This window comes from Pteropus vampyrus, unplaced genomic scaffold (genome assembly GCF_000151845.1).
Source record: "Pteropus vampyrus isolate Shadow unplaced genomic scaffold, Pvam_2.0 Scaffold260, whole genome shotgun sequence".
NCBI classification, from domain to species: domain Eukaryota; kingdom Metazoa; phylum Chordata; class Mammalia; order Chiroptera; family Pteropodidae; genus Pteropus; species Pteropus vampyrus.
In genome coordinates this window covers 2,518,501-2,540,496 of record NW_011889041.1, presented here as the reverse complement: position 1 = coordinate 2,540,496, position 21,996 = coordinate 2,518,501, and the positions used below count along the sequence as shown (strand labels likewise).

At 31.3% G+C, this 21,996-nt stretch overlaps 1 protein-coding gene across 1 annotated transcript in view; it reads left to right on the top strand.

The window, feature by feature from the left end:
• Positions 1-21,996, top strand: part of LOC105302080 (tubulointerstitial nephritis antigen-like) — a 46,690-nt gene that overhangs the window by 18,734 nt on the left and 5,960 nt on the right. The window contains exon 4 of the mRNA XM_011375022.2: positions 14,763-14,808. Within this exon, the coding sequence (XP_011373324.1) occupies positions 14,763-14,808 (46 nt within the window). The remainder of the gene's footprint in view (positions 1-14,762; positions 14,809-21,996) is intronic.

Sequence of the window (21,996 nt, the reverse complement as noted above, 5' to 3'; positions counted from 1 at the left end):
TATAATGTAAGTCATTGGTTTTGAAATAGATCAGATGAAAGTGCATGCAAGTAGAGGAGGGAAACCTTGCCTAAGAGTGTGGATTCATTAGAAATGGTACAAGTGAAGAGTATAGTAGGAAATGAACCTAGAAAAAGGTGAATATATTTATTATTCCTTTGCAATTCTTCCTCCACTGTGAACTCTTTCTTCATTTTTCTAATAGTCTTAGTTTTTAGAATCTTGACATGTATGAGCTCATAATACATTGGAAACATTCATGCTTTTTATATTTACTAAATCCTAGCTTATTGTTGGCTTTTATAAATTTACTTTTAATGATTTTTGACCTGGATAATACTTTTAACTTTTAATTTCTAATTTGACCTGGACAATACTTTAACTTTTAATTTTAAACTTTTAAGAATTCTAAAGTTCTATTTTTAAAATAATTCATTCAAAATTCTACCTGAAAGACATTTGGGTGAATAATGTGTGGTGATGATCTAATGTTTCCTCCAAAATCTGAGTAAAAGAACCAGGGTCACACAATGAATAATTCATTCCTTCTGTACTCTTTAAAATGCATTTTTTTTGTTGCTTATTAAATTCTTATATATATTTATCATGATCCCATCATTACCTCTATAACGATTTCATCATTATATTATTATAATATAATTATATATTACCATTATCTCTATATTTATTCTGAGGTGTCCTGTTGAAAATATTCATATCTGTTATTCAATTTCTACAACTTAATTTAATACCAGATGGTGTTCGCATTGCTTCATTGCTCTCATATATTCAATATTTATCCAATTGTTTTCCTGTTTATTTTCCCAATGATACTTACTTAAATTTGACTAGTATGTTTTAGCTATAAAAAAAGATAACATAAAGTTTTTTTACTTTTTAAAGGCTACTATTAAGTACTCTGAATTTATTTTGTTTTTCTTTTTAGAGAAATGTTTTTTCAAGAATTTTATTTTGTAATACATTTTTTTCTTCTCTATACTCTAAGATCTTTATAACATTCTGAAATACAACTTTTGAAATTGAAGCTCTGGCTGCTAAACTATTTTATTTCACTTTTGTTACCAGCTTCAAGTATTTCAATAGTAAATGATATTAAATATAGATCTTAAAATGATCATTTGATTCAATGGATTAAAAATTTTACTACTTTTCAAGCTCTAAATTTATAAAGAACCATGAATTTTATCTACTCAATAACCTAAAAGAAAACATGATGATAGAGATTTTCCAGAGGTTACATGCTGGTTAGTTGCAGAATCAATACTTGGCTCAAGCCACTTCATTACTAATCTCATTTGATAAACCACTGGGACACAATACAATGCTGAGGGTAGGCATGTCGAAGTCAGATACATTTCTATCAAAACCTATTGCTGCCATTTAGTTAGCTGTGTCTAGCCTTTTGTAAGCTGGGGATAAAAGAGTGTTCATAAGGAATAAATGAGATCATGCAGACAGTAGTATGCCTGATATATGAGAACATTCAATAAATGTTAACTATTAGTAATAATATCAAAAGTGGAAATCGTGGGCTATATTTGTAATTATGTATATATATATATGTATATATATATATACTTCGACAACTTTAAAATGTGTTATATTTTTTTCCCAAATCTATAACATTTAAAATAGGCTAATAATTTTAAATGACATTCTCAAATTATAAGTGTTAATCAGATTCCTTCCTTGTGAATAAAAGCTAAACTTCTGATCTAAAAAAATTGAACTGATTATATGAAAAATAAAACCATCATGGGTATAATAAACAAGTGATATCATTTAAATATTTCTTAAACATTGACTCACTGTTTCTTTTCTAATACTTTCAAAGATTTTAAATTTATACATTATAAAATAACTGTGCAATTTTATTTCAAGATTTCTCAAACAAAGCCACCTTTGCTATTGGTAATTGACTTTAGAATAAATTTTACTGAGGAATAGAGTATAAAATTACATTCTGTGATTTGCTATCTTTCAAAGTTTGAATTTAATTGAAAATTTTAGCTTCAATGATGTTATGTGGATACTTTAAATGCTGTCACGTACTTAAAAGTGGGTAAAGAGACTATATAGTACTTTTAGAGAAAAATAGGTAATATAAGATATCTTTTATTTGTCAGAAGTACAATTGGAAGAGTTTCTTGGGTGGCAACTGAAGATACCTAATTAAACACCATTCCTTGATTTTCACTGGGGGAAACCTGGACAGAATATAGATTTAAAATTTTTTAGTGAAATGAAAATAAAACCAACCTTTTTGTGTAAAAAAAGATAATATCAAGTAATAATAAAAATTAATAAAAAATTTAAAGGAAATTGATTTTGGTATGTTGATAGATACAGAAAATAGTCTATTTATAAGGTAGCTTTTTTTTTATACTATCTGACCTTAAAGCTATTTGAGGGTAATAATTATTTTATATCTTTATTAATTTATTTTATAGTCATAGTTTGACTTTAGCTCTTTAAGTTAGTTTTCCAGAAAATTAACTTATCAAGGTTGTCATAATAATATAGTACAATGATGGTGATAAAAGTAGTAACAGTTGTTGCAACTTATCTGTATAGTGTTTAAATTACTTAGTTCTGTTTTAAGTGCTTCATATATATGAACTCAACACCATACTCTTACTCTTGATACAGTTTAAAATATTATTTAAGGTTATATAGCAAAAAAGTATTTAACAACAAATTGCGATGTTTTAGCTCAAAAGTTATGGACAGTATTTGTCTAATTTATGCTTATACTTGTGTAATATACACAGAGATTACTGTATGTGTGTGCTATTTTTTAAAAAAGTTGTTATGTGAGAGTGTAGAAGGGATAAAAATGCAATATGTAAAATTACTCATTTTATGTTGGAATATACTAACATTTTTGTCTCCTTCTTGACTTTGATAATATTAAATTAGATAATATTAAAATATTTGTAGTGTTTACTTTTATTGTAATAACAGATGTATTGATTTTCTGAAGCATAAATATTCTTGTTTTTCAAAAGCTCCCTTAAAAATGATAAGTATTTTAGGATAAATTAAAAAAGCAAATCAACTATTAGCAACTTACTAGAGAAACCAAAAACCAAATTAAAAAGTGCCTTTCTCTTTTAATTCCTCCATGAACAAGAAGAAATCTATCCCGACTCTGTGTGATTGCCAACAGATAGAGCTGTAGATTGCTCTTAGCCTCACTCATTATCTCCTTGATCTCCCGTATAATCTCCAGACTACATTATGAAGTAAGGTTCATGTTGATGTGTACAACTCCTAGTTCCATTGTCATGCTATATTGATACTTCTCCTTAAGCTCTACTGCACTGAGATGGAACATGGTGCTGTGCCAATCAGTATTGTCACTACTGAACAAATATTACTGTTCCATAGTAAATTATCACGCATTCCTTAGAAGGATATGTTGCCCTAAATGTTATGTTTCACTATTTTAGGTACTATCTGTGGGTTACTAGGAAGGGATTAGGAGGAACAAACATGAAAAATGTAGTTGAAAAGAAAGAAAGAAAGTAGGCGTAGGACAAAGCTTGCAGGGCCTTGCTATGATTAGGATTTTGAATTTCATCTCAAGATTTAGGGAAATAATTTTCAAGGACTTTCAGCAGGAAAATTACATATTTTGCATATTTAATAAAGATTGCTATATGTGGTTTTTAGAGAATTAATTTATGGGGTTGAAGGTGGAACAGGAAGAACAATTAGGAAATTAATGTCAGAAGCCCTGATCAAATAATATTAATAGTTGGACTAGGTTGATAGTTTTGAATATGAATAAATTTTGAATATGAATATTTTTTGGTAGAATTGACAGCATTTGGTAATTTGTTGGACGAGAGGATGGGATAGTGATTGGAGAGGAAGATGTCAAGGGTAAGTCCCAGGTATTTTTCATGAACAACAGGTTGCATAGATATTCCATTTACTGAACAGTAGGAAAGATTCAGATGGAGGTAGGAGAACCAAGAGTTTAATTTAGATATATTGAGTCTGAGATTTCTATAGACATCTCAGTGGAAATGTCAAATAACTAATTATATATATTTCTGGAGTGAAACTATAGAATTTTATGAGTCCAAAGAGAAACCATTGAAAACGATCAGCATTTGGATGGTAGCTAAAGCCATAGAAGTGGAAAGGATTACAGATCAAAACCTGAAAAACCCCTACATTTAAAAGTCAAATGGAGAAGGAGAGAATCATAAAGGAAACTGAGAAGTAGTCAGAGAAGGAGAACTAGGCTTGGTGTTACACAGACATAGGAGAGAGGGTTCGAAGAAGGCAGGAATGGTTAGCAGTGTGAAATGTTGCTAATGAGGTCATATAAAACAGATACTGTTTTTGAAAAATGCCTTTTGGATTTGGTGATATCAAAGTCTGTAGAAAAAGAATAAACAAGTTGATTCTTCTTGCTGAATCTTTGCATTTATACCTGTTATAATTGTGGGTGCAAATTATATTAGAACTTTTATCTCTATCTTGAGTCCTGTCAAATTTAATTTCTCTTGTGTGAGTATACTTGAGATTCATGTTTTCATACTAGATATGTATTAAACTTAATCAACATTTAAAAAGAACTAGTTAAGATTACACAAAGGCTAAAATAATTCCTTGGCTTTTATACTGAATGACTGAAAAATATTTGAACCTTAATTGGAAAGTGAAAAAATACAATTATTTAGTTAATGTAGATGCTCCCCAAATTGATTCTCAACTCAAATGTTCAACAAATTTTATTGAGAAATGATTGCTAAGTGCTGAAGATACTGAGATAAATAACATGGATAGCATTAATAAATAAAACAAGACCCACTGATTTAATACACTTATGGAAAGCTATTAATCAATCATCCAGAGAAGCCACTGGGAGGCTCCACAGACTCTTGGGATCCTTTGAGGTGAACTTATTGACAGAAGAGAGGAGGTGGAAAGGGATCTGAGAACAGTGAAGCTGATAAATGGGTTTTACTTTTCTTTTATTTTCAGCGCTGATTGAATTGTGTTTTCTTGTCTGTCAGTACTGAATCACATTGACAGGACAGTTTGTGGTCCATTTATTTTCTCTTGTTTAACATTGGTCTTTCATTGATTCGTCATCTGAAACACTGACCAGGTCCGTTCTACTCTGTAACTGCCATTACTACAAACTGGCCTTTTACAAAATAGAATAACTTTAGCAAAAAAGATAAGCTTTATTTTTCTTTAGATAAAGGCACGGTAGAAGTGTTGTTTTAAAAATAATTCTTAGCCTTCTTGACATTCAGAAAAGTGTAGCTTATAAAACATGCATATGTATACATGCATACACACACACACAAGTTCTCTAAGATCTTTTGTTTGTTTGTTTGTTTGTTTCAAGGTAGTTCAAGGTTAATCTTTATTCTGGAGACAACATTGTGGTGCATAAGGGACATGGGTTTTGGAGTCAAGCTTAGGTTTAAATGCTGGTTCTGCCCTTCTTCCTGTGTGATCTCAGGCAAGCTATTTAATCTCTCTATATTTCAGTTATCTATTATATTGGGATAATAAATTTTTCTCAGTGTCTTGTTGTGAAGATTTAATGAGACAGTGTGTCTGCCACCTAGTAGGCTACTCACTTTACATTTTAATTTTTAAAAATTCATACTTTAACTTTTTTATTACTCTAAATCTATTTTCAGAAATATTTTTTAAAAGTATAATTTGTAGCAGATTCTAATTATGTCATGAATAAGTACTTATCTATGATATAATATATTTTACACTTATTATTTCAATTTATTATCATTAAAAAAATTGATTCAGCTTACTCTTAGAATACAAGTAGATGAATAAGGATGAGAAGGGGAAGAGAAATGTGACTGTGGGAGAAGTGATTCATTTCTTTGGTAAATGCGATACAGTTTTCATGACCTTAGATAATTCTATTTGTACCAAGAAAGCTCTATAAGTAGTAGGAATTTGATCACATACACTTTAATTCTGCTAGATTGTGTGAAATCAATGTGGGTGGAAATAATAATTTCCTAGTTGGTAAATATCAAGGAAAGATGTGGTACGTGAACAAATGGTTCAGTTGAGGACAGGGATTATAGACAAATTCCTTAAATTAAAAGAGAATGGGGCAATGGGTTACACTAAGGCTGAGAATTGCTTCCAGTTATTGGAAAAGTACACTTTCTTGCTGAGATGTGTTTTAATGTCCATGGGTACTTCAGATTTTGGGGGCCTGTGTAATGGAATTTTATTAAGGTACAGTGCTACCTTCCAAATTAGTTTAATAAGTTCTTTTGGGGAGGGGGGTTGTTTTATAATCTAGTGCCTTTTCCAGTAAGTGCCTATCAAAATTCCAAATATAATAGAATTCACATAGAAGTTAGATAAATTGTATGTTTGTGAATTTCCAGAGATGTGTGGTTGGGCGGGGGGAACATCAGGAGTAGGAAATATAGTGGCTTCTGACTTTTTTCTGTCAGAGTGTGGATTGATTGTCCCTTGAAAGAGAGCACTTTGTACATTTTTAGAAAGCATATAATCATTGTACATTTTTAGGAAGCATATAATGGTAACAAGCTTACCATTTTAGAATCTAGGATCAGAATTGTATCCTATGCTCTAGGAGTATGATATATATGACAATTCTAATGAATAAACGAACTGGGAGATTTTGTTAAAAGGCATGTATTGCTATGGCAATTTACAATGTTTTCTCTAAATGGAAATATGTAGGATATTACTGACTACTTCAATAAGACCAAAGAGAAGATCAGGTCAAGTGTATGTTACAATAAAAAGAAAAAGGTTGCAGAATAATGAATTTTGCAGATGATGAATGAGTATTACTTGTGATGTTAAATGACAACTTTGATTTATTTTGATCCTCAAAATAAAAGCATTAAATATTATTCTTTTCTATCTCCATGATTATAATAATTATGTTCATTACATTTCTTGATACAAATGAGATGGTTAGATATGATGAATGGAACCCTGATTGGAATATTGTTATAATGGCAAAACTGTTCTTCCTGCCTCCAACACCCACACTTTTCCATTTTAGTTCATCTTGTTCACCATCACCTGCTTTATTTTCTATGGCTGCCTACAATCCTCCTTTTTCCAAACCTTTCATGATTTCTCTATGGATGCCTGAAGGGTAGCTCCTGGCATTATTTCATGCTCTTTTCTCAGATAGGTCCTTATTTCCTATAAATTATTTAAGGCCCATCCTGTCTTCCCTCATTACAGTTGAAAATGATTCCACCCATTTTTGCCTTCTCCTAGTCCTACTTTTGATCACTTATGTTATTAATTGCTCCTTAATACAAGCACCAATTAAGCCACTTACCATATAATTTTGAAATGTTACTTAACCTCTTTGGGCCTCAATTGCCTTATCTATGAAGCCAAGAAATTGGAAGAGTTGGATTAATTTGGGGGTGGGGGCGGGGCAGGAGTCAATAGGGTCTTGACTACTCAACTCTGCCATTAGCAACCATGCCAATATATAAATGAATGAGCTTGACTGTTCCATAAAACTTTATTTACAAAAACAGGCAGTGGGCCAGATTTAGCCTGTGAGTCATAGTTGGACAACCCCCGGAGTATACTATAATCTCTCAGTCTCCTTCCAGTGCTAAAATTTTATGAAAAGATAAGTCATTTCTGTTTCTAACATCAAAAACTGAAGTTTTTCTTTAAAGTATATCTTCATAAGATATTACTCTAGTTAACTATCACTGATGATGATGGCTGGTTTTAGCCTTGCACTCTCTCTCCCCCACACATTTCACATGGTTGTGGACATCTTAATGTATATACTGTTGATATAATAAATGCAGAGAGATAGTTCTCTCAGTTCCACAACAGAGCATTCTGACCAGAGCATAAACTGGGCACAATCTTGTTGACAATGTCTTCTATCCTCCTTTTTATTGGTCAGATTACATGTGATATACTTACAATGTTTTTGTTCCTGAAATAGTAAGATAGTGTTGGTTAAGTGATATGTCAGCAACTCAATAAATAGTATTGGTTAAATGATTAATAGTAGGAGTACACAATTATCTCTAACATTTCCAAATGAAAAATATCTATTAGAAATCTCCATGTGCTTCTCCAATCTATAGTAAAATTGAAAGCTCCTTTGTAGAATATATCAATAAAAGTATCTGATCTTAAATTTAGTGAACCTGGCTTGATTTACATTTTGTTACAGTTGAAAATGAAGAAGGATGTGTGGGGAATGCTCTCATTTTATTGTGCTTTCCTATGCAGTCTATTTTCAGTCATCTTTGATCTAGCATTAATTAATACCTTCTGATAGCTCTCTATCACATTCAATACTTCCACACTCACTAGACTCGAATGTTTCTTATTTTGACTTATTTTGAGTGAAGTTATTAAGTGTCTCTGGTAGAACATTTGTAAGCAACAAAAGCCTGCACATCCCTGCCTTATTCTTACTATAGTTATCTTTCAAATCTTGTGTAAAGGGAGCTGACAGCCTATCTGCAGTCTCACCTTTAAAAGCAATATCCTATGTCCAGAGTAGTCATATCATTGTTGTTGACTTGAGGCTTATGTGGTGATTTTTTTATACTCGTATCCTATCTAGCTTTCATTTCCTTAATAAGAAAGTTTGGAGTTCTGCATCGGGTTCTTCTTCTTCTTTTTTTTTTTTTTTTTAATGTATTTGTTCCTTGTTTTCTTCCAAAATCACCTGTTCTAGTAGGCTGTACTATATAATTTTTTTTACATGTCCACTGTTTAGAAACTTTGTTTTTATTTGTCTGGATCTATATTCACTAATAGAGAATTGATCTTCTCAGAAAACATGAGTTTGAATTCCTGTTGTCAGGCTACTGAGCATATGCTGGGACCCCATAAGGAACCACTCATCAGAGAAGCATTGCAACTTTTTGGTCTAGATGATTCTGCTACAGCATAATACAGCTACCAAGTATAAAATAAAACATTTGTATGTGTGTGCTTATAACTCTAGATTCTTAGATGGATGCAAGACCTGCTGCTTTAAAGAACTTGATTTCTAAGCAAATGTGATCTTGAAATGTGAGTTAGGAAATAATTATTCTCATCACAGAAGAATTCTTCACTCTGCAGAAAAGCTCTTTCACAATTTCTTTTAATAATCAGCTTTCCTTAATTCTTATAGTATTTTAACTGTCAGAAATCCTGAAAAGCCATGAATTTAAAGGTTAATATGCAGAACCACTATCAGTAGAGGGAACTCAAAGAAGAGGAAACAACTCTATAATTACAGTTTTAGGCAATGAGAAATCAACCTGATCACTGGGAACACATCTCTGTGTAATGTGAAGTACACCTCAAGTAATGCCACAGTTGAAGTATCTACTTACTCAACCTTGAAATCCCAGGGTTAACCTTGACTCTTTCTTCTCCTTTTCCGTCAATATAAGTTGGCCAAGAAATTCCATTACTTTATCTCCAAAATAGATCTCAAACCTGTGCCCTCCTGTTCATTTCCACTGCCAGTGTACTTCAACTCACTTGCTCAAAAATATCTACATAGGGTCGACTATGTGATAGTCTCTATTCTATGTGTTGGAGACACAGTTATTAAAAAAGAATAAACTATTTGCTTTGTGGGTCTTACATTCTTATTCAAGATTTTATTATTTCTTGCTTTAACTACAGCATTTATCTCATTCTTTCAACTTCCTCCCCCTGGAACTTATCCCTCATGCTAATGCCAGAATTGTCCCTTTGAAAGACTGTCTGGATCCTGTCACATCCTATATTCAGATGATTCTCTATTACCAATTTTGTAAATGCCATGCTGGGTAACCATGAATACTCTTGACAGCCTGTGCCAAAACCGCTTTTCCAATTTTATTTCTTGCCATTCCCATTGTTATTCTCCAGTCACGTTGGAGTACTGCTGCTCTTAGAAAAGGCCAAGATGAGGTTTTCTTGGTTCTCTTGTGACTTTGCACTTATTTATTGTGACTAAAATTCTACACTCTCATTGGATTGCCAGTATCTTGAAGACAAAAGACATATGTTCTTCGTACTAAAACAGTATTTGCTGGAAAAGGCAGAAATAAACGAACGAAGTACGCAGAGATTCTATGCTTTCCTTTTAAAAGGATTATTTATGGGAATATAAATATTACCTTAAAAAAGTTTTATTTTAACTCTCTTTTATTTCCATGTTATCTATGATCATTACTAGATATATGAACCTCAATGGCAAAATCAAAACCAAGGGAATAAAAAATTGTAACTTAAAATCTCATATAAAGTATTTATTCAATTCCAATAATTTTGTTATCTAGATATACCTTAAAATAGGATTTAAAGAAATCTAATATTGTTTAGCACAGTTATCATGAAGAATAACATTCTTTTTAAAGGGAACATGCATAAAGACAGTCATAACCTTAGCAATGCAAAATTTACATCATACCTTAATGGGTTTTCATGCTTTACTCTGCAGAATTTATGGTCTCTCCACTAAGAATTTTCATATTATGCAAAAGAGTAGTGTTTCTAGAGCTACCTAAAAGGAGAATATAAGATGAATCCAGAAGGAAGAGATTAAATGATCATTTGCTTGAGGTGAGAATTGACTCAATGTAGGCATCTCAGGCATCCTCAGGAAATATAGTCCATGAGCTAGGACCTGCCCAGATTTTTTCAGTACCAGCATTTCCCAAGATGTAACTAAATTTTGAGAGAAAATAAACATTAGTGGGTCTTAACAAATAATTGAAATAATTTAATGAGGTAGAAAAAATTTTAAAGAACAGTATAATCTTCATATGAAGTAGAATCACTTGAGGCAAGAAAAGCCATTATTAAGATCTCTCAAACCTGTGAACCTTTTGTACAACCTGTTTTAGAGTAGCAAGGTCAAGGAGACGATCTGAGGTTAGAGTTTTGGTCTGTTTAAACAAATGCTTGTGAATAGTCCTTAAAATGAAGAAGTACAAATGAAGTAAAGAAGAGTGTAGTTATGTTTAGAGAAAATATGAATGTAATGAAGATTCCCATGTCCTCAAAGACAGCTGTTGACTTACAGGAAGACATTTGTGAAAATATATACATATATCAAGAATTTTCAGCCTATTGGTATAATGTCATGGAAAAGTGCAGTACCACAATTCAGAAACATATGTATCTTAGAGAAAAATGCCCTTCAAAGGTCAGAAGATCTCTCTCCTATAAATGAATAATAATAAAATGAATGTAAATGAATAAGTAGTCTTCTTGCTTTGTACCAGTTAACCTTCATTTCAGTGTGGAGAAAGTTTTTAATTACATGAATTTGCTATAGTATTAATGGGAAATCACCGAGGGCAAAGTGATTTCTCTCAGTCTTTCAGCACATGATATATTTAGAAAACAACCCACAAGTCTATTTTTCTACAACACCCCATTGCGACTCTATGAGATATTTGATTACCATCTCAAGAACTGTCTAGAGAAGATAGAGGAGAGAAAAGATAACTGAAGGTCGCAGTACATGTGTAAGAACCTGTGATGGATGAATCTTGCTTGTCATTTGACACAGAGGCTATAATGTAGGGGAACTACACAATAGCTCCTGCGGTGAATGTGATATGTTTTTCCATATGAATTTTGCATAAAGGTTAATGTCCTTTTTTTAAAAAAAAATAATAATAATTTTCTTTCGCAAGCATCCTAGTTTCTGAAGCTATCAAACTCAGCAGCCTTGCTTTACTTTTCCTCCCTCATCTATTCAAAGACATTTTTTTCCTGCCCATTTTGAGATTTTTTTTATAATAATTTGAATTCTGGTATTCTCTCTGGGTTAAAAATGACTTGTATTTTACACAATGCATCTTAAAGTTATAATAAATAGCAGCACTTCTTGAAAAAACTTTACAGCAACTCCAAAGAGTTGATAGATTTGCAAGGTAAAAATCAATTTCTGTCTATTATATCATTAAAAATATTATTTAAATAATCAAAATTCATAGGAACATTTGAAAAATATAGGCAATCGAACAAAAATTAAAGTGATAGTTTATGTTACTTAGGTGTCTCCAAACTGAGGTAGTTTATTTCATTTATAATTTATTTGTGGTACTAGAAAAAGAAAAATTATAAAGCTACAATCTGAAGTGCCTCTTCTCCTTTGTGAGGAAATATTCTGTTTCCTTAGAATTAGTCTCTGATCTGTTGGTAAGAGAATTATGTGTAGTCATTATTTTGCTAAACCTTAACTCCATATGTAATTGTGGATTTTCATGCCCCCAAACAATGTCTCAATTTTTCTGAGAGTCTCCAGAGTATCTAAAATAGTCTTATTAATAAATGCAATTCTTATTTTATGGTATAATTTTTTTTATAAATATTCTGTATAATATTTGTTTTCCTATGAACCATCCTCAATGCATTAGAAGCCAAGAAGTTTGAAAGATCTTATAAAGTGGGGAAGAAACTTTTATCCACATTTGGTTTTACCCTCTATTTGAGTATTATTAAAGTGTGTTATAGAATATGCAGAGTTTTTAGCAAAATAGGTCTTTCAGGTTTTAATATAACAAATTTGACTTGCCTGAGTCCAGTGTGAGAGCTGAGTTTGGACAGATCTTACCATGTCTGAATACCTCTTTCTTAATTGGGAGTTGTTTACCATGTCTGAATACCTCTTTCTTAATTGGGAGTTGTTTCTTAGGAGTCCCCTTAGTGCCTCAAGCAAGACTGCCCCCAACTTCTCACCAGGTCTGGTGAGATCTCAGATATGGGGTTTCTCTCCTGCCTGTATAATTTTGGAGTTGAATGGTTCCTTTGACCGTCCTGATTCAGTCTGATGTTTTATATTTTATGTAAATAGCTAAAGTAGTAGCCAGATCATCTGAAATAAAGTTAAATTGAGTGGTAAAGCCTATTTGAAATTGTTTTGATAGCCATGATAAGTAAGTAGAAATGAATGACTTGAGGTTTCAGATATCATCTACTAAAAGTACATAATGATCGCTGAAGTTTAGGGACACATATTGTGACTGGTAAATTTTTTCAATGGTGATGACTTTTTAGAAAATTTAAAAGTGTGTAAATGCAATTACAAAACTGCAAAAATGGTTTGGAAAATAATCGAATCAGTTTGAATTTATACATTAATCTACATAGAATATTTGAAATCTTAATGTGTTCTGTTCTACCCTTGTGTGCAGCAGGGAACTATAAGAGAAATGACAACCAATGTAATTGCCAATCCTAGCTCCTATCAGGAACAACAGAAAGAAAAATTGTTTTTTAGCTTCCTACCTTCCTAATCACTTTTTTCCCCTCACTCTGATGCCAAAAGATCCAAATGCATTAATGTATATTCTTGAATATCATTTTTAGGCAATACCTCCATGCCATGATGACATTGTTCTATTCTGCACTATGAAAAATAACATTCTGCAAATTGACATATTGAAAATATTTGAACACATTTGTATCTCTTTCAGGAATGTTATGTAATGGCACATCATGATTTAGCTTAAAGGACCTCGGATGATGGGATTTGGGCTGAATCGATGGGGTGATATGTGGGCAGAACTATATTCTCACAATCCACAAATCATGTAAAAGTGGTCATCACTGTTTTCTCAGCATAAAACTGATGCTGTTCAGGACATACAGCAGTTGTGGACTCTATAAGAGAAGCAATATAAGATATGAAGAGGAGTATGGAATTTGGAGTCTTGGTTCAACATTTCTCACTCTATAATATTGGACAAATCTTGTTATTTCATTAGTAAATAAAACACATTAGTAATATCTACCTCACTGGGCTTAGTCAAGAGAAAAAATGAGGTATTGTAGGTTTGGGTTCTTAATGAATTGTTACATGCTACATTGAAAATGAGCCAGTACTAGGAATATGGATTTCATTTTTATAGGTACAAATTCGGTGCATAGCCAGTTTATAAAATAATATATACATATTAATATTTTTACATAAATTCTCTTATCTACAACAATTTTCTGTATTTACATTATGTTTTGTATCGCAAGTCTTGGAGGTTTGTGGTTTATGCCATTTAGGGTAGGTAGAGTTTCAGAGAGTTAGATGTAAAAGAGGTAGGCATCATTAAGTATTTTGAAACCTTTGTGGAATCCTATGTCATTTATCTTTCTCTGTGTGGTTTATTTCACTACCATAATATTCTCTAGGTCCATCCATTTTGTCATAAAATGCAAGTTTTTTTTTTTTTTATGGCTCGGTAATATATATATATATATATATATATATATATATATATATATATATATATATATATATATAATATATATATTATATAATATATATAATATATATACACACATCCATATATATATATATATATATATAAAATCACATCTTATTCATTCATCTATCAAATATATATGTTTTACTTGAAATAAATATATTATTTTAATAGAATAAAAAATAAAACAAAAACAACAACAACAAAATAAAACCTTCATACCCTAGTTGCCCTAGGATCTCCTTTGAGCAATAAGTTTGATTTCAAACCATTTGGATATAAATGACTATTTTCTGAGCAAGTAAATAATGTCGTAGTCAAAAAGAAAACTATACAAGCACATTTCTGTCAGGCAATAATGACAGTTGCATAGTAAAAGAGGGTGGAGCAAAGGAAAATAGAAAAGATACAATCCTGAAAATAATTTACATTTTATCAAGATGCAAGTCAAACATTTTTAACCATACCAATATTTATTATTATTACTATTTGTAGATGGGGCACACTGAGAGGAGCCCAGGGACGAAAAGAAAAATTTTGGGTATGTAACTCTACTTGAATTTCTACCATGAAGTATATATTTTAGAATCTTCTGTGTCTCTACTCCTGCTTTGCATTATTTAGTCACATCCTAAGTCACTATAATATTGTTTGCAATGCCAGTATTTTCTCCAACACAAAACTCATTGTAATCATTAATATTATAGTAATAATTTTCCTCAAATCCTCTTATTTTAAATTGTTAAAAACCAGTATTTTGTTTTCAAAATGAGAATCAACAGGAACACTTTTTTTCATATTATTATCAATATTAAACTTAAAGTAATGGTTATATTTCTGTCATATGTGTCAATCAATTTTGCGTTCTTACATTATTTTTGCTATGGATGATACCTTTGTACTATTTGTGTCAATTATTTATATATAAAGGTTAAGTGTTTTGTTTTTGCTTTTGCCAATTATAACATGTACATGTTTCTTTATGGAGAAAAAACAATGTCTAGTCTTAATATTAATAGAAAGTTACATGTAAGAAACAGTTTGAAAATGATTACAACATATTAGCTCAAATATTCAGTTGATTACAGTAAACTTTGATGAATTGTCCCAAGTCCTTACATTATTATACATTTTTTTTCAGAAATAATATAAAGTTTAGGGAATGATATTCATCATGATATTTGAGCTTGAATGTATGCAGTAGAGGGTCTATTATAACTAACAAAACACCGGATATTAGTACTTGTACTTACCAGAGTGAATCTTGTTAATTAGAGTTCTCCACAAGTCACTCACAAAAATCAGTCACCCAAGTATGTGGTCTTAACCTTGTATCTGTCTTGATATATGGCAACATTATGTTTTTAAGTAGAATGATGCTTCTTTGTTTTTAAACTCAGCTTTCTTAAATATCATTTTTCTTATTAAAATAAAGCTTGAAGTAGCCAATAATTAATATTAATATTCAAGAATTAAATTCATAATACATGAAAGAAGATATGTTATTTGAATATCTACAAATAAATTTTTATATGGGATTTTTATTAAATTAATTTGAATAGTTATCCAATCGTATAATGTAACATTTAGAGCCAAAAATTTCTTTAATATATTTATTTCACAACAATTCTTATCATAAAGCACTCAGTAAGTATTTATTGAGTAAATTTGACTGTGTTGAGTAAATATGAATATAATGTAAAGGAAACGTTCTGTGATCTTCTTACCTTCAACTCCATTTCCATCCTAAAGCCTCATGGGTAATAAACACATACACACTCACACTCATTTGTTCAACACAGGTACACTACCCTTTTTTTTTTTCTGTGCTAGTTAAATCCGATATGTATTTTTTAAAATGAATTTATTTAAATTAGTTTCAAGTATACAGTACATTGGTTAGACATCTATATAGTTCATAAAATGATCCCTCTAATTGCTCCCTCCCTTCCCTGGCCCTCCACTTAGCCATCATATTAATGCTAACTGCATTCTCTCTGCCATGCTCCCTGTGCCCAACTATCAACTACTAATTTGTACTTCTTTATGTACACTATCCTTTTAAACTACATTTCTTGTAGTTACTATCAATTCTGAACTTACTACTTACCAAAAATTTTCAAAGAAAACATTAATTCATGGGCATATGGCCAGGATTTCTTTCTACTGTCACTCTTTTAGATACATTATTTCATGTAAATGGTAGAAATATCAGACTCGGACTGAAAATTTATTGTATTTTTTTATTATAAATTTTGGTTGACTTTTTTTCCCCACTAAACTATATATTCATTTCAGACCAGAATCATATCTGCCTTATTTTCCAATGTATACAAAGAGCAGTGCAAAATTACTGGTATATAGTAGGAATATAAACAATATTTGTTGAATGTGTAAATGAATAACAATTTATAAATCCAGTCGTCACTAAAATTATTTTCATTTTGTATAAAACTTAATATTGGTTTAATTAAAATATGAAATATTTAAAAACTATTTTACTGTTTCATCAAGAATTGTGAAAGGTCTAAGATGCTAGTCCACTTATATGAAGACACTTTGGTCAGAAGAAAAGAGTTCTTAACCGATACAACAAAATCAATAGCCAATGTCACAGCATTGGACCCCCGTACTTTAGTCTTGCAGGTGCTGTGATAAGAGTCAATGGAATTTTTCTATAGAGGTGACAATTTAATCTCTATGTATGAGAGACAGAAAACGATGTATTGTCTTCATTTATATGGAGGAGTGAGACAGACAAACTCCTTCTTTTCTGGAAGGAGTGAAAAAACTTGTATTCCATTAAGTTGAAATGGGATGGGTCTTTTGTTCTTACCCTAAACCTGAGGAATATAAATATGTCTGGGGCCAGATGCATACCAGATAATGTCTCCAAATGATGGGTTTTATACCTTTTAGTATGTAAATACCGAGGGAGAGGGAGATAATGTCCCAGTACTCCTGGCAACCTGAGCTATAATTTAGAATTTTGTCTGGTCTCTAACACTTTGGCCCTTTGGGGGAGCTAAGGGAAGTTTTATTATCCTTTAGGATTTGATCAATTAACTAGACAAATGGCTACAGGTCTAATTCTCATGATATGTGAAGATAAAGTATAAAGTATTTCTAGGAGAAGTAAAAGAAAGCATTTCCTGTCTTATAATACATATGCAATTTGTGTGACAGGAGACTAAGTTTTAGGTAAGTTTAAGTTTAAAGTGTATAAAGTGATGATTTCTCTCTATATAAATATTGCAAAATGCTTACCAAAATGTTTGTTAACACACCCATAGCCTCATATAGTTACCATATTTTGAGTGCATGGTGAGAACATTTAAGATATACTCTCTTACCATCTTTCAGGCATACAATAGAAGTATTGTTAACTATAATCACCATGTTGTATACTAAATCCTCAAAACTTACTCATCTTATAACTAGAAGTTTGTACCCTTCGACCATTATTTCCCCCAACAAATTGGATAACATAGATGAAATAGATAAATTCCTAGAAATGTATAAGTAATGTACCAAGACTGACTCATAAAGAAATAGAAAATTGGAACAAATTAATAAGTAAGGAGCTTGAATCAGCATTCAAAATCCTTCTAATAAAAGTAAGCCCAGAACCAGATGGTTTCACTGGTGAATTCTACCACACATATAAAGAAAAATTAATGCCAATAGTTCTCATACTCTTCTAAAAAATCAAAGAGCAGGGAACACTCCTTAACTTATTTTATGAAGCCAGAACTACTCTGATGTAAAGTAAGGTAAGGACACTACAAGAAAACTATAGATGATTATCCCTGATGAACATAGATGCAAATATTTTCAATGAAATATTAGCAAACTGACTTCAACAGTACATTGAAAGGGTATTATATTATGATGAAGTGAGATTTATCTCGGGGATGCAAGGATAGTTCAACAAATGCAAATCGATAAATGTGATACGCTTTACTAATAAAACAAAAGATAAAATTCATGATCATCTAATAAGTACAAAAAAAGCATTTGACAAAATATAACATTCCTTTACAATAAAAATACTCAACAAATTGGAAATATAATGAACATACTTCAACATAATAAATGCCATATATGACAAACTCACAGCAAACATTATACTCAATGATGAAAGTTTAAAAGTTTTTTGTTTAGATCAAGAATGAAATGAGACTGTCCATTCTTACTTCTCCTATTCGATATAATACTGGAAGTCCCAACCAGAGCAATCAGGCAAGAAAAAGAAATAAAAAGCATCCAAATTGGAAAGGAAGAAGTGAAGTTGTCTCTGTTTGCAGATATGACTTTATATATAAAAAATTTTAAAGACTCCATCAAAAATCTATTAGAACTATTAAGTAAATTCAGTAAAGTTGCAGGATACAAAATCAACATACAAAAGTCAGTTGTGTTTCTACATACTAGCAAACAAAAATTTCATTTACAGTAGTATGAAAAAAATTTAGGACTAAATTTAACCAAGAAGATGAAAGATCTGTATACTGAAAATTGTAAAAAATTGAAAGAAAGTGAAGAAGATACAAATAAATGAAAGGATACTCTGTTTATAGATCAGAAGAATTATTATTGTTAAAATACCTATACAACACACACCCATCTATAAATTCAATGTATCCTTAGCAAAATTTCAATGACATTTCATAGAAATAGGTAATCCTAAAATTCATATGAAACCACAAAAGACCCTGAGTAGCCAAAACAATCAGGAGAAAGAATAATGAAGCTGGAGGCATCACACTTCCTGATTTCAACTTTTTTATAAAGCTTGAGTTATCAAAACAGCATGATTCTGACATAAAAATAGATACATAGACTAACGGAACAGAATGAGAGCCCAGAAATAAACCCACTGACATACAATCAACTAATTGTCAAAGAAACCAAGGAGATGCATGGAGAAAAGATAGTCTCTTCAGTAAATGGTTTTGGGAAAACTGGGTAACCATATATACAAAGCATAAAATCAGACCCTTATATTATGCTACCTACAAAAATTAACTTGAAATGAATTAAACACTTTAATACTGAAGACCATAAGATTCCAAGGAAAAAAAGGAGGAGAAATTCTCTTTGCCATTGGTCTTTGCAAAGACTTTTCATATATGATACCAAAAGCAGAAGCAGCCAAAGGAAAATCAAAAAGTGACACTACATCAAACTTAAAAGCTTCTGCACTGCAAAAGAAGCAATCAGCAAAATAAAAATTAAACCTATGTAATAGGAGAATATATTTGCAATATATTTGCAATACGATTATCTGAAAAATGGTTAATTTTAAAAATATATAAGGAACTCATACAACTCAATAGCAAAAAACCTCCAATCTGATTGAAAAATGGGAAAGGATTTGAATAGATGTATTTCCAAAGTAGACACATAAAAATGGCCGATAGGTACATGAAAAAGTGCTCAACGTCACTAACCACGAGGGAAATAGAAATCAAAATCACAATGAGATATCATCTCATACCTGTTAGGATGACTACTATCAAAAAAAAGCCAAACCAAAACAACAGCCAAAAAAACAGTTCTGGTGAGGCTGAAGAGGGAATCCTTGTACACTGTTGGTGCAGCCATTATGGAAAACAGTATGGAAGTTCCTCAAAAAATTAAAAGTAGAACTACTACATGATGTTGCAAAATCCTACTTCTGAGTATATGTTCAAAAGAAATAAAAAAAGAATATTAAAGAAATGTTTACACTCTCTTGTTTATTGCAGCATTACTCACAATAGCCAGGATATAGAAACACTCTAAGTGTTCGTCAATGGATGAGAGGATTAATAAGATGTGGTGTGTGTGTGTGTGTGTGTGTGTGTGTGTGCGCGCGCGTGCATAGTACAATAAAATATTATTCAGCCATAAAGAAGAAAATTCTGTCTTTTGTGACAACATGGATGGGCTTTGAGGGCATTATGCTAAGTGAAACAAGCCAGATAAAGACAAATATATGTTATCACTTATATATATAATCTAAGAAAGTTGAACTCAAAAATAGAGAATGGTGGTTGCCAAGGGTTTGGGGTTGGGGGAAATGGGAAAATATTGTTCAAAGGGTAAAAACACCCAGATCTGGGAATCTAATGCATAGCACAGTAACTATTATTATCAACACTGTATTATATACTTGAAAGTTGATAAAGGATTAAATCTTAAATGTTATCAACACACACACACATACATGCACACACATCATAAACATTAAGAAACAGGTATTAACTAACATTATTGTGGTAATCATTTTGCAATATATATGTATATCTAATTACATTGTATATCTTAAACATATTTTATATTTTAATAATATCTCAATAAAGCTGGAGAATAAGAAGGCAAAGAGTCAAATCTTAAAAGAAATGAGAATAAGTTCTTCATTAAGGCTGACGATTTTGATGTTGAGTGAATCTACCCTCTCTTACATGGTAGAAAGCAGTAAAACTTGAATGTAACATTCTATACCTTGAGAATACCAATGTAGATCACATCTGAGAAAACTTTTCATCTTAGGCCAAGTATAGAGTGAACGTGAGGCAAATCCTATGAATAATTTCAGTAATTATCCTACTGAGTTTTTCTGTCACATTTAGTTATAGTCAGATAATTCCTTTCGGTATGCCCTTTTGGCTTTCATATTTTCTATACACTGCATTAATGTTTTTTCTTCCCTGTACACTTATTTCCTCAAGCTCTAAACTAAGGAAATGTTCTAGACCTATCTCAACTCTCTAACCATCATTATTTTTTAAAAAATAAAAATAAAACAAAATTTCTAATTCCTATTAATTCTACTTTCTGACTATTTCTTATATATGTTCTCTATTTCTCTCTCTATTTTCCCTGCACTTCCACAAGTCACTCATCTTGATTAAGACAAATTTACTAGCTAGTCTCCCTGCCTCTTGTATCTACCTTCTTCAATTCATTCATCTCATTTCATGCAAAAATGTAATCAAAATATAAATTTGTTCATCTTTCTCTCCTGCTGGAAGCAACTCAATAACTTGCTGTCATTTTCACCATTATTTTCTCAGTATAGATGTCCTTACCTCCTGTTCCAAGCATATAAATACACGTATATTAATTTAACTGATGGGTAACCTACCAACTTGCTTCTGTTTTATGACCTAATTTTATAACAATTTTATTGCTTTGTTTCACTGTTTCATGCTGCCTCATGATTTTGTGTTTATGCTCTTTTTTTCTTTTATGTGAATCTCCTCTCTTCCTTTTTAATCTGGTTAATTTATGCTCAGCCTTTAATATGAATCTCATGTGGTGCTTCCCCCATGACAATTTTTCTGAACCATTCAAGTAAATGAGATGCCCCTCTGTTGACCTCAATTGCACCTTTTGCATATTTCTACCTTGTCTTATATTGGCTGTACTTCATTAGACCATAAGCTCCTTGAACACAGGATAATGCATTTGTCTTTGTTCTTCTAGTGTCTAGCATTGGGCCAGTCATATCATAGACACAAACTTAAGCTTGCGTGTCTTCTGATGTGGCATTTCAAGGTCTCATGCATATGTTACTGTTGTCCTCTGGGGGACTCAGAGGTATTACACCAATTCTGGCTATTGGTAACATAAATATGCATGCATATTAATCTAACTGATGAATGATGTAACCTTTATTCTTATTTAGAAAGTATTTAGGTTCTTAATAATTATAATTCATAATAAGTCTAAAATATCATAA